At 35.5% G+C, this 17,566-nt stretch overlaps 1 protein-coding gene across 2 annotated transcripts in view; it reads left to right on the top strand.

Annotated features, from left to right (window-relative positions):
• Positions 1 to 17,566, top strand: part of LOC6576440 (laminin subunit alpha-1) — a 100,487-nt gene that overhangs the window by 16,352 nt on the left and 66,569 nt on the right. For both annotated transcript variants that reach the window (XR_006357285.1, XM_002002394.4), the window contains exon 2: positions 7,641 to 7,984. Coding sequence is in view for 1 of the 2 variants with exons in the window: in XM_002002394.4 (XP_002002430.2) it covers positions 7,641 to 7,984 (344 nt within the window). In the remaining variant the exon portion in view is untranslated. The remainder of the gene's footprint in view (positions 1 to 7,640; positions 7,985 to 17,566) is intronic.

Here is a 17,566-nt window from a genome sequence, read left to right as displayed (position 1 = left end):
TAAAGAGTGTGGCTTAGACAGTTAACTGCTGCCGGTTCTGAAAGAGTTAAGCTTAGTCTCGTCAACGCGGGCATTTTAGATAAAATTACTCTATTTACAAGCATTCAATGAGATGGAATTAAGTAGAGCTGAGAGTGAGCTTAAATTAGCCTAGGGATCATTTTTGTTTAAGCCAACAATATGTTGATAATGTGTGAGAATATTGGCGTTAATTAGAAATTAGCAGGCAGCCAGAATATTTTTAAAATAAATTTAGAAAGGAGTGGGATATTAGAGTTGTAGGAGGAGATCATTATGTTCTCCCGATACCAAATTTTTCTTTTTTAGAGCAGATCGGGGGGGAAGAAGCTGCTGGATCAATAGAGTTTATTTGAATTAAATTGCCAGAAAAAATTCTTGATTTGTTTGTTTGTTTTTTTTTTTTTTTTTTAGCTCTGAGATGAACGATTCAGAAAAGTTACCAACAAATGAGTTTTTTTTTTTGTTTTTTTTCTCATGAAATTAAATTAATGAGGGAGATATTCCTTACTCATTTACTCATATCAAATATTTCATGTAGAAAACCCTCCTCATTAGAAATATATTTCTATTTACTTAATTACTCCTCACTCGGCTCACAATCAAAGTACATACAATTGCCACTGTGTTCCTTTCGCCCTCTTTGATTTGCTTTCCATTTTGCTAATTTAACCATTTCTCACCTGGCCCCGCTCAAAGAGACCCCTGCCATATGGTTGTGTGTATGTACTGACACCTCTCTTCGACAGCCACCCAATGTGCGGCACTCGAATTAGTCTCGCTGCCAACTCCCGCAACAAGCAGCTTGATTGTGTATGTGCGTGTGTGAGTGTGTGTGAGTCATCAAAACAGCGCCAAGTGGCAGCTACCAGTCTTCAATACCAAATCAAGCATTACTTGCATAACCCAAGCCCAAAGTCATCGACCAACGATCAACAGCATTATGAGCATGATCATGATGATCATGAGGCATGCATGCATAAATATTTTTCTAAAGACACACACACACACTCACACACACGGAGAGACATACATGGACATGCTGTAGCTGTGCCGCACTTGAGCACGTCAGAACGCCGGTAGCTCCGTGTAGATCGGCTCTACCTCTCACACCAGTTCCCCCTCTCTCACTCCTTCTCCCTCTCCACTCTCCACTCTCCACTCTCCTCTCTCTGTCCAGCAACTCTGTTCGGGCGTTGCTTTAGCCATCGGTCAGCAGCTTTTGAAGCACCCACCAAACTGCAGCATCCCCAAGCACTCGATGCCCCGGTACGGCTTTTATGTTGTTCCAACTCCAGCACCGGCATCCTCTTCGACTGTGGCTGCAGCAGTCAGCGGTGCGCTGATGCATGTCCAAACATCCTCAGTTCTGGTCAGTTTGTTGCTTGTTGTTCTTCTACGTTCTTTCTACTCATTTTTTATGTTTTCTTGGAATTGCGTTTGTCGCTGAGTCTGTCCGGCTTGTTTGTCAGTTTGTTTATGCTCGTGTGTATTGTTGATTTTCAATAAATATTTGACATTTGTCTAGGCCCTTTTTCCCGTGCCTGCTGAAGCCAGCCAGTCGCTCAACCATTTGGCTGCCAACAACACCGCGCGGGTACATTAATTTTTCAAGTATTTCCCCCCCCAAAAAAAAAACAAAAATAAAATAAACCTCAACCGCCCCATCGTAAAACTCAACTTGAGCCGCACAGGTCTGTCACCTGTCGCCCAAGTTGCTCTAAGCTTTTTTCCGTTGCACTCGAACTTCTCGCAGTTTATGCATTTTTCAGGCATGAAAAGAACGAACAATTTTCCCGCCCAGCAACATCAGCTTTGGTCCAACTGCAATGCGGATGTTTGAATTGAACTTTTCTTCTATTTGGTTGCGAAAAATTGTTCGTGGAAATTACTCGTGTGACATGCTAAATGAGGTGTTGAATCTGTTGCTTTAGTTCACTCCAAAATGCATTTCACATGCCACGCAGGTGTCTCTACATAATTCACAAAGTTCCCTTAACTCGAAGAGTAAATCTGAAGGCGTTACAGAATATTCTGAGCGGGGTTGCACCTTTTTTTTTTCAAAATAATCTGTAAAAATCTGAAAAATTTTGTTAAATGATTAACGTTAAGTGATTTTGGGTAACTTTAGTTGGGTGCTAAGCTAAATATTGATTTAAAGTTGAGTTGAAGTGCTGAAGATTTACGTATTAAAAATTATAATAATAACATTAAGACTAACTTAATAAAAATGAAACTCAGCTAAATGAGGCCCTCGGCTCTCTATATATTTATATATGTATAATTCTTCAACGTATTAATTATTAATATTCCATATATGGGAATTTATCTAACTGAGGTTGAGGCTGTGGTTTAATAAATACATAATAATAATATATATTTTAAATGACGGTCGTAGATTTAATATTATAAATTAGAGTGCCATTTCTATACAACCTCAACATCTCCCACACATTCGAATTGTAATTTGATTGTTTTTTTTTTTTTTTTTATCACTTCCGCCTTCCTCTATCACTGTTGATTTTTATTGTCATTGAACTGCTTCACTTCTAAAGCAAATGCAATTCCATGACTTCAGTCAGTTCTTATATTCTTTTTTATTTTTATTTATCAAAAATACGTCAATTTCCTCTTTCGCCTCTTTTAACAAACCACTTTAATTAGATTTAAAGCACCCTGCGGCTTCTCCTCTGCCCACAACAATTTCCTGTGCGACGCATTAAATTTGATTACATTTCATTAAGCAACCGAAAAATTCCACGAAAATGTGCTGCCTCAATATACATACAAATTGAATATATTTATTTGGCAACGTCTTTAGGGGCAGCGGCAGCAGCAACCATTGTCGCCATTTGAAATTGAGCCGTTTCAGCAAAGTCTTTGACTCGTCTCTTCTCTTTTGGCTTTTGGTCGCCTATTTATGGCCATATTTTGATTGCCGTTCCACTGGCTCCAGCCAACTCAACTCAGCCCAACCGTCCAACCGTCCATCCATCCATCCATTCTCCGGTAGCTGTGCAGCCTGTCAAGATGCATAAAGTTTGTTTTCGTCACGCCGCCGCCTCGCCGCAGACAGCCATCAGAGGCTGAGGCCCGAGTCCATGTGGGGATGAATCGTTTATTTTGTGCCTTTTTTTGGGGGCAGCAGCAATTTTTCATTATTATTATTATACGAAATGTATTTTGTTTGGCTAGTTGATTGAGTATCGTCATCAGCTACTTTGGCTACCGTTTCGATCAGTTGTTGTGCATCAAACAGTTCAAACTTTGCTGCAACTGGCATTTAGCTATTTTTGCCTGGTTGCCAGCAAATTGGGCAGGAAGTACACTTCTGCTGAGCAATTTGCATTCTTTGGAGGTTCAACTGGAAAGGGGAACAACTTAATAAGCAGCTAGCTGGCTAGCTGTTGGTAGATATATAGAGATGTAATTTATGCCAGGCTCGACTGTCTGTTTATATGCATAATTGCCAGCCAACCAACAAGATGGAAGCCAATGAAACCAGGCAGGGAACTCTGAACACTCTGAGCCCAAGCCGGGGCGACATCCAATGCACAGCTGTGCACCGGGACTCGATAGAGAGACCAAAAATAGTGAAAATATTTTTGTATTTTATGCGTCAGTCGGGTTCGATATGAATAAAATGCAGAAAACAGTAAAATGCTTTCAACTATGCGAGAGTTCGAGGTAGCAACATCAGCAGCAACAACAACAACAGCAACAACATCAACAATAATAACAACAACAGCTGCAGCCTATCTGCAACTGCAACGGCAGTCGCTCAGCTTCCTCAGCTTCCAGATTCGAGTCTCATGCGTGTGCCCATAATAGTTCGCAATTAATCAAAAAAAAAAAAAAAAAAAAAAAAACAGCCATGAACCAGCTGCCATCTCCAAATTTCCGAATGTTGCACTTTGAATGCCCTACTCAGTGCTTCCAGTGTGTTAAATATGATTCAATGTAATAATATAATGTTTAACCGTTGATTTTATTTATTATTTTAGGCAATCCCTTTCATATACGCTTTTAAAGCAAATCTTGCTGAACTAAAAAATTCAAATTATTTCAATAAGCAAATGTGCAAAAGTCCACTTTGCTACAAATTGTCCTTTGCTTTAATATTTATTTTAAATCATTTTTATAAATATTTATACAAATTTTAAATCTGAATTTTCTACTATGCTTTTCATTTTATGATTCTATAAATTTATAGTGTATATATATTTTTAAAATATTGTGTAATAGCTATTCTATTTTGGCAATATCGTTTCCTTACTTTTTATTCATTCATGGCTTTATATATTAATAATATTAATATTGCAATTTTATTGTAATATTAATATATAATTTTATTGAGCTCCCATAGTCACTATATATTTGTTTTACTTATTAAGTGTCAGTTTTTTTATCTAAGGCTAAATTCATAATAATAATAATAAATTACAGATTTGAATTATCTAGAGCACTTTTATTCTCTCCTAGAAGGGGGATATGAATATATTCGATTCATAATAATAATAATAATAAATTAGAGATTTAAAAAGCCTAGAGAACTTTTATTCTCTCCTAGAAGAGGAATATGAATATATTCGTTTTACTTTCTTCCTTTCTCTTGGACTTGCTATCTTGCTATCTTACTCATCATGAAAAATATATAAAATACAAATAAATATAATTTAATCTCTTTGCCCCTATATAACCATCACTACAAGCTCTTTAAAAACTTTTCAATACTCTATAGTTTCTTGGAAAAGTCAACAGGAAAAGATAAGTTTCCATTCCGTTCTGTGCGCATCTCTCTTCTTGGCTGCAAAATGTTTATGGTTTGTTTACGGTATTAGCTGGGCATTGGCTTGGCCAGTGACAAGTTGTCCTCTATTGGTCAGCTATTGAAATGAATATTTATGCATTTTCCCTTTTGCTACTCTTTTCATACTCGAAAGTTGTTCATGTTATTCATTTACTCAATGCATAAATATTTCTGTGGCCATTCAATTTGTCAAAACATTTAATCAGCAAAACTTTTCTCACTTAAGCTGTCAGCGCATGGAAAACGAAAAACTTGCCCACAACCAACCTGGTGAATGGAGCTGGGGGCAGGCGAAGGTGGAGGGGTAGGAGGAGTGGCAGAGATAACCAATTCAGTTTCGAGTGCCGAGAGTGGAGTTAACAGTTTTTTTTTTCTTTTTTGGCTACCGCAAATTTGTTATTTGTCAAAACATTTAAATGCCATTTGCGTGTTCCACCGCATTTTGACAGCCACCGATAATTTTTCTTGCTTACGTTTGGCTACTTTTCGCACCTTGCCCTGGCCCGGCCCAGCTTGGCCCATAGCCAATTTCCTGACTTTCTAGGCAGTTGTTTTAACTCATTTCAATATGATCATTTAAAACTCAACGAAGGGCTTTTTGTTTGGGTTTCAAAATGAATTAGTTTTCGGTGAAAGTCTTTTGGAGTTTCTGTTTTTGTTTTCAATTCAGATTGGATAAAGTTAAATTGAAATAAAAGCAGGAAAAGTGAACTTAACCAGTTAATATTAGAAATTTATATACTATAAGCAATCTTAAAAATATAAGCTGCATTTAACATATCATATGATAATTATATAAGCTGCATTTAAAATTTGTAGCCAAATTATTTTCCTTGACTAACGTTCTCAAAAAGTTTTGCCCACTTCTCTATCTCGTTTATCTACTTAAGTGACTCTGCTGCCCATAGAATGTCACTAGAAATTCACATATATTCACTTAAACTTTCTGGCTAAACTTTTCACATTTCCCAACCCATCTCTTCCAAAACAGTCTTTTCTTTCTTTTGTATTTTCCACGTAACCTTCTCAAAACATTTATAAATTTTTTTTAAAGTTTTCGCAAAAGTTTTCGAGTTGTAAAATGAAACAAGTCTTTGAAATATTTGTTCTGAATTCGACTAGATAAATACGCTCTTTGCAAGCAGGTAAAAAGAGGTTAGATTAGACTCTAGAGTAAACTAGGATTATTTAATAATTATTTTGCAAATATAAAATATTTAAATGAATATCAAACTAGTTATTGTTGGTTTCCTATGGCTTTGGGATAGCTCTCAAACTGTAAGCTTTAAAGCAATGTCTCTCAAGCCTTTAGTAAATTTTCTTCAGCTATAAATATGCGCGTTTTGTTAAGTGTAAATAAATTTTAATGAAATATATTTGCTTGCAAACGGTTGACAGTTATAGGAAGCCTAGCCTTTACGCTGTGGGCTAACGTAAGTCTTACAAATCCAATTTTAAGCATTTAAAAACCCTTCCCACACAAGCCGATATATACTTCAAGGCATCTCTGAACAGAGTATTAAAACTTATATGCATTTTCACAGCAATTACGTCAACATTTTTCCTGCTACAAACAAATGGGAAAACTTTTTGTTGACATTTGCCAAAAGCTCCACACGCTGACACCAACAACAGCAGCAACAACAACAACAACAACAACAGCAGCAACAATTGCAACAAGTACAGTAGACTGAGCCAGAAACAGCAACAATTGCAATTTTGAGCTAGCAAACATGCAAATCGCATACCAGGTCAACATAGCTGGCCCAGAGTCCAGCTGCTACCAACGGCGCCGCCTGGCGCTGCTGCTGGTCAGCGATAAACTTTATCTCGAAAGTTGCCTTGTCTATTTTTGCTTCTGTCTTGTTTTTGTTGTTGCTTAGCTTTTTTTTCTCATTTTTGGCTATCTATCCGTGAGATATATTTTTGCAATGCAGACCAATCAATATGGCAACAGACGAAGACAAGCTCAGTGAGCAGGAGCTGAGAGCAGCTGTTTCTTGGTGATTTATGGGTCAATGTGTATGAGGGCATGTTCTTGACTTGTTTGACCAATTTAATTGATTGACATGGGAAAATCTGTCAAGTGTGCAGTATATGTAACAAAATGCAAGCCCAAATTGAGTAGAGAGAACATTTTGAGAGCTGTGAGCTAGAAATGAAGAGACATAAACTGGAGAGAGAATAAGAAAGCTCTGAATGGCAATCGATTTGCTATCGAGTGGGCTGAGCTGGAACAGAAATCAATGAAGAGCTTAAATTGGACCTGAAGACGTGTAAACTAGAGGGAGCAAAGGGAGCAGAGAGAGAGAGAGAGAGAGAGAGAGAGAGAGGGAGGGATGAAGAAAGAGAGGAAAAGATATATATATAGAGATAGAGATAGAGATAGAGAGAGAGAGAGAGAGAGAGAGAGAGAGAGCTATAACAGCTTAAGCTTAGACATGGACAATTGTAAGGAAGAGAAAGTAGAGAAAATGAGCTGTGGGTAAAATTGAATGCGAGTGATTCAAGCTGAAGCTGAGTCTGGGGAGCTTTAATTTTCGATAGAACAATTCGGAAACAAGAGAGGGATTTTAAGAACCATATATTTTTAAAGCATTTTAATTTTGAGCCCATACACTTTATAGTATGTATTTAATAAAATAAATCTTAGGTAAGATATCTAATTAATTGTCATCAGTCCATTGAATTGTTCACTCAGTTGCTATCAAATCTCACAAGAAAAAATACACATACACATATACATATACATATACTACATAATATCGTTTTCTAATCACTTCTCATTTCAAAACATTTCCTTCTTTTCTAGAAATGCGCCTGCGCAACACTCAACAGGCAGATGAGGCCATCAGTGCTGGCGGCCTCTATCCGCCGCTGTTTAATGTCGCGCCGCGTGCCTCGATCACAGTGAACGCAACGTGCGGCCAAAACGGAGCCGAGGAGTACTGCAAACTGGTCGACGCCTATCCGCATCGCAATTGGGCCAAGCACTGCGGCACCTGTAATGCGCACAGCTCCGACCGGGCCAAGCAGCGACCCATCGAGTCGCTGATCTCGCCGAGCAGCAGCTTCGAGGAGAGCTGGTGGCAATCGCCTACGCTGCAGGGTGGCCGTCAGTTTGAGTATGTGACCATCACGCTGGATCTGAAGCAGGTGAGTGTGCCGGGTCTGGGTCTTACTCGGGGTCCGTGTCTGGGTCAGAGATATGTTACGACTTCTCTGGCATTCACTAATCACATGTGACAGTCAAGCTGTGATCCAGTTTGTAATTAAGCCGCTGACTTGTCACTCATTTACAAGCGATTTAACGCCCAGTTCCATGATCCATCCATCGAGACATCCAATCATGTTCCCCTGTATTCCCTGGCGCTTGTCGCCGATCATTAGACGCTGTGCGCATGAAATATGATCACAGTGGGCTGCGATCAAGTTTGGAACCGGTCAATAGGTATTACATTCTAATGCTCAAAATGGCAAACGTAAATTTACTTTGATGCTGCTTTGATTAAGTCATATCATCTTACGGGCCAAGTCGCAACTTTCTTCGATTATAAATGACAAGACATTGATTTCCGGGTTGGGGGAAATATTTATAATTGAGATGATGTTGGTATAGCTAAATATATCTGCTGGAATATTATCAAGTATTTATTGATATATTCGGAGTGGGTCGTTTAAGAAACGAGATTGGAATTACTAAACAGAAGTAAATTCATGTTTTTAATAATCAACAATTTAAGAATTCATAGAATAATGAATTGAATAATGTTAAAAAAAATCATAAAGTATTCAGAAATATTTTATAACAATCTAAAATTTAATTTAATTGCATTAAATTAACATATACGAGATTTTAATAGTTTTACCAAAGTAAACTTTGATGTTTGCTCAATAAAACCTTTTTTTAAATTCATGAAAATCATTGAATATGAGTTTGTAAAAAGTATCTGAGATCTATGAAGCATTCAAAAATATACTTAAAATATACTTAAAATTACCAAAAATAAAATTTTTTTAAATTTTCATAAAACAACATTTACAGCTCGGTCGGTATATGCAATACTTTAATAAATGGCTATATTAAATTAAATAAAGAAATTCCCCATGCAATTCCAATTAAAATTCCTCTCAACTGCTTTCACAGCTCGTATTACTCGCAACTCTTTAAATACAACTTAAATTAAAAATCATTTTAAAATTCATTAAAAAATACATTGTATATTAAGCACTGTAAAAATTACTTGTCTGCAGCAGCAGCAACTTGCCATATCGCATAACACATTTTTGAACTTTGGACACTTCCATCTACAACAACAAGTAAAACTTGGAAAGGAAATCACTGAAAAATCTTTAAAAAAATAAATCAAAAAGCCTGTGACACAGACAGCAAAAATCTCTCATTCATGCAAAAAAAAAAAAAAAAAAAAATCATCAACGTAAAGAGAGCGTGTAAATTTTGACAGATGCTGTTGATGCGTTGACGCCTTCAACTACTCGGCTCCGCCTGCACCCCCTCGATTTCGCAGACGCTTTTTTTATGGAAATTCCATCGACTGGCGCTGCCCTCGGCTGAGCCGAGTATAAACAAAAGTCATGGGAATTTTACAATAAAAAAATCACACAATTTTAGTCTCATTTTTTTAGTAGACTTTTTTTTGTCGGTCTGTCGCCGTCTGACCAAAAACTCAATTCAACATGTGTCAATTGTAGTTAAAATTGAAAATTGTCTCTCTGAACGTAGTCTGACATCTACATAGAGCGCATCCATAAAAGGTAATTCAATTTGAATTGATTCTTTTAATTTTTATTTTTTTGTGCCTGTTGTTTTTGGTTTACGTTTTTCATACGCTGCAGAGCCGACAAAGCTAATTAGGATAGGATCCAATTTAAATATTTATATGACTCTCTGTTGGCGAGTTGCGGCTCCTGTTCGTTATTTATTAATAACTCTCTCGCTCTCTTAAAGCGCATGGCTGTCATAAATCTTTCATACTTGCAGGCATATGTGAAAACATTGCTCTTAATGCTGGATGGAAGAGTGCGATGACTGTGGCATTGAGGAGGGCTATAGTTATACAGACATGAAGTATAGATGTATATGTTGGGAATATTCATAATCATTATTTACAGAGAAAATATTTATAATTTATTAATTAAAATACCTATACATTTTAGAAATATTTCCTGATAAATATATTTAAATATTTACCAAATTTAAATAAAAAATAATAATTAAAAAAACTTTATTAAAGAAACTTTATTTATTATTTATTTTATTTATTCTAATAGAAAATATTAAAAAAAAAAAAAAAAAAAAATAAATACAAATATTTGACAGTATTAAAAAATTAAATTAAATGATTTATTTACTTTAAAATAATAAAAAAATAATAAAATAATACATATATATCTCAGTTATTTCATATATATCTCAGTTTGAAGTATCAACAAATACAACACAGCAGAACTAACTAATCAACATCATCCACATTAGCATAGAGTATTTCCACTTCGACCTATACAAATTGAAATCTACTTTCATGTTTTTAATTTTAAATCAGGGCCCGGACTTCGAGAGTTCGTAGTCGAAGTCAACTGCACGGCCTGCCCCGGTTCTCTGCACGTTTTAATTAAGTGTATACTTCCATAATCTTGGCTATGTCTTGGTCTTCGACTGCATCTTTGTCTTGTCTGTGGCGGCATATGGCAATGAAAGAATTATATCAAAACATTGAGGAAATCACTGGGAAGGGGCGATGGCTGGGCTCATACATTGCCAACATTGCCAACAGCCAGCCAGCCAAACGATAAGTCTCGAGTGCAAACTGCACTTGAAATGTCAACTTTGTGTCGGTTGATGCTAAGCAGATGAGGTTGCTGCAGCACATCATTTGCCGCATTATGTGCAGAGAAAGTTCACGATAATCATGCAGATTGTAATAATGAAGCGATTCATTATGATTATGCATTAGCTGAGCTGAACAGACGCAAGTGCTGAAATGCAATACATTGTTGGGGGGCTCCTTTTAGCCCCAATGGAATTTCCATTAACACTTTACCGCACGATTAACACTCGAGATTCGTTTTTAAAGATTCATAAGCGGGAAATGGCAATAACAAAAAAAAATCAATTGATAAACTTAGTTTTGGGTGGTCCAGAGGGCATAAAAATGATAGGAAATTATGTAGAAAAGAAAAAAAAAATACGAACTTACATTCTTAAGAGTGGAATACTTTTTCTGGAAGGAATGCTTTGAGAATTTATGCTGAAATGAAAGAGATTGGGAAAATGAGTTTATTAAGTAGAGATAGTTTATAAAATATTGTTCATTAAAAAAAATATTTCGCTATAAATTTCCTATGGGAGAATCGAAGAATTCTAATTAATACAAAGAATTTCAAAATGTTTGTGATTCAAGGGCAGCATATTAATAAACAAAAAACCAAACAAGCTCAAGGAAATGTAACATACAAATAATTTGTAAATATTTCTCGATATATTTTCCACAAGGGAATTGAACTAAAAATATTTTTCTATAAACTTCACATAATGTGACATTGGAGAATTGAAGAATCCGACAGGAAACTTGAAAAAAATCTACCAATTACTTAAATATTACCCCAAAAACTTGGTGCTATGATAGCCAGTTCTCCATCTCCAGCTGCCCATTTTCACAGGCAATTAGCACTCGTTACCATTTCCATTTCCCATTCTCAAATACCACGCAAAGCCCTCTCTCCTCTCTTTCTCACTCTAGTAGTTTAATTTACTGCGTGTGTGTTTCTTAGGCATTTGTCACAACTGTTTAAAAACACATTAGAACAAATCTTCATGGAAGATAGACGACGGCGACGTCGAATGGAAACCAAATTTATGACCTCTGACGGAAACTTGGCATTCGTTTCATGGGCGAGAGACAAAAATTGTTCGAGTCGCGTGATTTGATTTTAACAATTAGACTAATCGAGTGATTTACAATAACAGCAACATGAAACAACAACAACAACAACTACAATGAGAAACAGCAACAAGAGCGAGACAGGCATGTGTCAACGATTTGACAGCTTAAAATATTTTTCTCGCTTGCTTGGAATTGCCTTTTGCCAGAGCGGCCGTAGCTGACTGCTGACTAGTTCGCTGGCTCGTCATTCAGTCATTCTGTCATTCCGCCATTCAGTCATTTAGTCAGCCAGTTTGTCTGTCAGGCTGTCAGTGGGTCTGTCAGCTTGGCTGCCGCACGCTTTGGCCACAACAATGTCTAGATTTATGCTTCAATGGCTTTGAGGCGCGCGTGACTAATTGAAAGTCTAGCGAGAATTCTGCGAATCGCGATAAATTCAACTCCAAGCAGTGCCTGTCAAACTGTTAGTTATATATATTATAGAAAATTATAATAATTATTGTAGAATTAGCAACGAAATTAAGAAGTAATTTGATGTGGGCGTTGACTAATTGCTGTACGTGATATTTATATTTTTAATGATTTTTAATTCATTTGGAATTAAATTAATAAATAATTTTAAATGCAAAAAAAAATAAAATAAAATAAAATAAGAATGTATAAAAATAATTGTCTATTAATATTAAATAAATACTAAATATGATTAAAAAATAACAAACAATTAATATAAATTATCTAATAATAATAATTTATATTTATTAAATATATTCCAGTTTTATATATAAATGGAATTTATTTATTGAACTAATTTTTATAAATATGGTCTCTAATTTAAATTTTTTAATTCTTAATATGTAAACTTGTGATCAGCGTTTAGCAATTCATTTAACCAAACATTTAAACAATCTCTGCACCTATAAAATCTTCAAATCAGATCAAAAACTCTTGCTTCAAACTGTTCAAGTCCATGCGAAAATCTTTTTAAACTCAATTAACTTAAATTCTATTTTATTTTATTGCCTCTAAAATGCCAAAAGTTGCGGTAAATGGTTGCCAAGCGGCAACATCAACAAGCTAGACACACAGGGAAAAAATGGTATTTTATTTTATTTTTATAGCCATTTAATTGCTTCATTAAATTTAGCCAAATTTGGCCAAGAGTTGTTGTTGTTTGGGGCAGGCTTTACGTAACTGTAATTCAAATGTTTGACAAGTTGTTGCAACATTCGCAGCCAAATGCAACAACAACAACAACAACAGCAGGCAAAGCGTGTTACAAGCCACGCTCGCAACGCATTTAGGCGTTGCAATTATTTTAATGGTCAATTTATTTATTTGTTTTGGCTATTGCGAATGTATTTTGTTTCCACGTTTCGCCTTTTTCAGAATGCTTCTCGCTCTTTGGTTAAATTGTTGTAGTTGTCGTTATTGTTGTTGTTGTTGGGGATTTGCATAAATCAGTTGAAGGTTTCGTTGTTAACGTGATTGAAGCTTTGCTTGAAATCCTTTTATGTCGCTCTTTCCGGCTAACAGCCATTTGATTCTGGCTTTACCGCTTGGCCGTTATTTAAGACAACTTAAGGCAGCTGTTGTATATGTTGCTTGTTGAGAACTGAGTTCTTTTTTATTTCCCTGCAGCTTGTGCAGTTTGCATTTATTGCGCCACTTTTACGATAAGAAAAGTTGGGGGCCAAAACGACAACGAAAAAGTTTTGCTTAAATTGAACTTGGTTTTTTTTTTTTTTGGGTATAAAAACGTAAAATAAGAAAAACTAGAGACTGAAAGGGGTTTTATATTCAATGAAGCCCTTCAGCTATATTATCTTCTTAGAGTTTACCTTCTTTCTCTCTCTCTCTCTCTCTCTCTCGCTCTCGCGCTCCCCCACTTCATCGCTCTATCTCTCTCTCGTTTGTTTTGCTTGCTCGTCTTTCTTATTCTCCCTCATTCTCTCTCTCTCTCTCTTTCCGTCATTTTCGCTCTCTTTACATCATCTGTCTTCATCTCCAATTCTTTATCTATATTTTCTCCTTATATTCTCGCAAATTTTCATCTCTGTCTAACTCCCTCTCTTTATTATCTTTATTTCATCTTTTATCTTTTATCTCTCTCTTTCTCTCTATCGCTCATTCTCTCTATCACTCACTCCTGCTTTTTCTCTCTCTCTTTTTAACTCCTATCAGTCTCATTCTTTTCCACTCTTTGACTATCTCTTCCCATATTTCTTTCTAATTCACAAAAACATTCCCTCTTTTAAAACCATCGCCAATCTGACCTTTGCACTCATATACCCCATTGTATTTAGGGTATTTATTGCCCACCTTCTGTCTGCTATGTGGGTTCATTCACCACATGAGCCAAAAAAGCCAACATGAATTATGCGCTTCGCTTGCTTGGCCGCCTTATCTAAAAACGTGCCAGCCATAATACTATACCTATTTCTTGGGCGGCACCAGGCAAGACTTTTAAATTTGTCAAAAAAAAAAAAAAAAAAAAAGGATAAGTGAAATAAAAATTAAAAATAAAATTATGTAGATAATAGACATGTGAGCAATGCGCATATGACGGCCCACACTAAACACATGAAATAATAAAAAAAAAAGTCTCAAACTAAATGCGAACTATTTCATTTGTTTTGCTTGTTGTCTTTATTTTCGGCCGTCTGCCCCAGTCTCTTGTCTGTCTCAGACAATTTCGCGCCTGTTTATTTTTAAAGTTTACGATGCGACGATTTGATGCATTTTGATTTCATGTTGTCTAAAGAGTATGTTGGATTTTTGGAATATACAGCTGTATATATTACGCTACCATAGAAATATAGCAATTAAAATATACAGTGCAATACTAAATACATATATAAATGCAATATTTAGGTTTTAGTCTATATCTATATCGGGTAATACTATATTTTTCAGAGTCTTAGAGCTTAGCTAGCCAAATAAAATTTCTTTCAGAGATCAAAATCGATTTAACACCAAATAGACTCCATCTCCTCTTCAACTCATCCACAATGAGACTCATAAACTATATAGGCCCCACTTTAGCTCATGTCACATCTGGAAATATAACCAATATTCTAATTCACCTAACTGTTTTTATACCATTAGCAAGCATTGTGCAGTCGCACCCACCCGACTACAACAAACTTATTTATTTTGTTTTCATTTTTATGCCCAAACAAAGTTGTTCCTATTTTCCTCAATTAGCATTCTGACGATGAGAAAACTGTGTTTTGCCGTTGCGCCCGATAAATTCTATTCATTGAGCAATAAATAATTAATGAACATTCAAATTGTGGTCTAGCATTTTGTTGGCGCTTGTTTACATAGATTATTTATCTCAGTCATAAGTCAGTTTCTCTTTCGATTCAATTAAGTTGTCTCACTTGCATATTTTAAGCATTCTGTTGTCTAATTTGACATGCGGTTTATCAGCTAGCTGGCATCAGAGAACGGGTTATCATCCAGCTGCATAAATATTAAGATATAATAATAATTTGAATAGCTAAACAAATATTGGACAAGTCTTGAATGGCTTTTCTTTTCTTTCATGGGGTCTCTCTCTATCTATCTCTTCCTCTGCCTCTCTCTCTTTGTTTCTCTCTGTGGTTGTTTTCGCATTTGTTCAACACGTTTTTATTGGCTTGTCAATTGGCCCGTCATTCGCACAGCTGATAAAAATGTCAAGTGCCGCCTTGTCTGCCCCGAGGGCTGACAGCCTCCACTTGCTGCTGCTGCTGTTGCTGTTGCTGCTGTTGATTGCAATCTCTACAGATCTGCTATAGCCCTATGGAGGCTCCACTGCTCCTCTCAACTTGTTTCTTCTCTGGCCCGGCAGCAGCACCAGCAGCAGCAGCAGGAAGTCGCAGTCACACACGCTTGCACTTGCATTTTGGACCCGTCTCTTTATCTGCGATCAAGGTTAGTGCAATTGACGTAGACAACATAATTTCATGAGATAACTTATCGCTTAGCCCGCCAGCTTCAGCGTAAAGGCAGGCTTACACTCTCTTCATAAACAGTTATAGTTAAATAATTGGCAGAACATTATAAAGCTTTTTAAGCAAATGTTCTGTTTAGCTCGTCTCTGAGCTTGACTTTGCACAATTTTATTTCTTTTTATTTAAGGAATTAAATTGAAATACATGTAAATATATAAAATATTAATTTATATTAAAATTGAATCAAATCTTCAGTAAACTATTTTATAAATTTAAAATAATTTTATTCATTTATTTCTTTGTTTTAATTCAATTTCAATTCTCCTGATTTATTATTATTATTGTAAATTTTTTGTCTGTTTATTTTTTTTTATTTAATTATATTTTAAATTTTCTTATAAATTTTAAATTCCCTTCATATCATTTTGGTGTCTAGACATAATGTTAAAAATGTCAATTTATTTTTCTTTTTTATATAAAAATTAAATATTTATATTAATTTCAATTTTTTTTTATTTTAATAAATTAAATTTACGTATTAAATTTTCTTTATTTAATTTATATTATTTTCCATTTCATTTTTTACTCAATTTCAAGTCATTTTCCCTCATTTTCCTATCTCTATACAGCTTCTTCTGTGCTGCTTGCTCACCTGTAGCAGCTACCGTTAAATTTTTTTTTTTCTACTATTTTCTAAGCTAGTTTTGAGTATATACTCATATTACACTTTTTGCATATGTATATAATATTCACACACATTTCTCTGGTTCACAAATCATTGGAGAGCATGCAATAAATTTTCCAAGACATTCACTAATTTGCCTAGGCCTGGCAATTTCTTACGTTTGCTGTCTCTATTTGATTTGCTATCTCATTCTAATCTTATCAGCAGATGTTGTGTCGTCTGCTGGCAGCTGATGTTGATATACACTGTAAATACAATGGGAAGTGGGGTATATTGAATTGAAGGAAAATTGTGGTAAAAATGTAGGGAAATATTTAGAGATTCGTTTGGGTTATATATTCTTGAGTTGAGTTGGGTTTACTATTATATACTGGATTTTTTTATGACTTCATTATCTATACTAGAAATGAAAATTTTTACTCAAAAATACTGGGCTAGAGATTACAAAACAAAATTTTAACATATAAGATGGTAATTTGTTTAATGAACAAACAAATTAGAAAAGGTAGAAAACAGAGTCTTTTATTCAATATAAATACGATATAAATAAAAAATATATCTAGGAAAATCTTTTTCAGTATTGAAAGCTTATTGAAAGCTTTTCTAATGTTATTTATATATTATACACATATCTATAAACGTATTTTTGAGTATTTGCTCGTTCAATCAGCTCTTCAAAGCCTTAAGATTTCCTGCTTAACTAATAAACTTCTCATATTACTAAGTTTTCTTAGACTTAAAGTTATATTACGTCAATTTCAACATGCTTATAGCGTACTTTCCAGTCTGTCATCTGCCAGCTATCATGGCTGTAATCGAAACCGGGCTAAGCAAATTGCCACTGGCAGACGCACGCATGCGCAGTATTTGGCTTTTCGGCATTTTTCTTTTTTTCTCTCCCCAGTGGCAAATTCAAATCCAAATGCGCTTTGCGTGCGTTTTATCAGCGTCTGCGAATCGGCAAAGCTAGTGGCGAAAATGTGTTGTTGTTGCTGTTATTGTTGTTGTAATTGTTGTTACTGTAGTAGTAGAAGTTGTTGTTTTTGTTGTAGCTGTTGTTGGAAATTTGATAGACTCGTTGTTGAATGTCGCCTGTCGCCGTGTTTATCGCAATGCGCCTGACATTTTGGCCATGGCTTATGAGCGGGTTTTTCTTATTTTGGGGAGCTGTTGGAAAATGTCGCTAGATGGCGCCAACAGGCTTAGCCAC

Source organism: Drosophila mojavensis, unplaced genomic scaffold, assembly GCF_018153725.1.
Source record: "Drosophila mojavensis isolate 15081-1352.22 unplaced genomic scaffold, ASM1815372v1 contig_36, whole genome shotgun sequence".
Taxonomy (NCBI): Eukaryota; Metazoa; Arthropoda; class Insecta; order Diptera; family Drosophilidae; genus Drosophila; species Drosophila mojavensis.
This window is presented reverse-complemented; position numbering and strand designations above follow the sequence as displayed.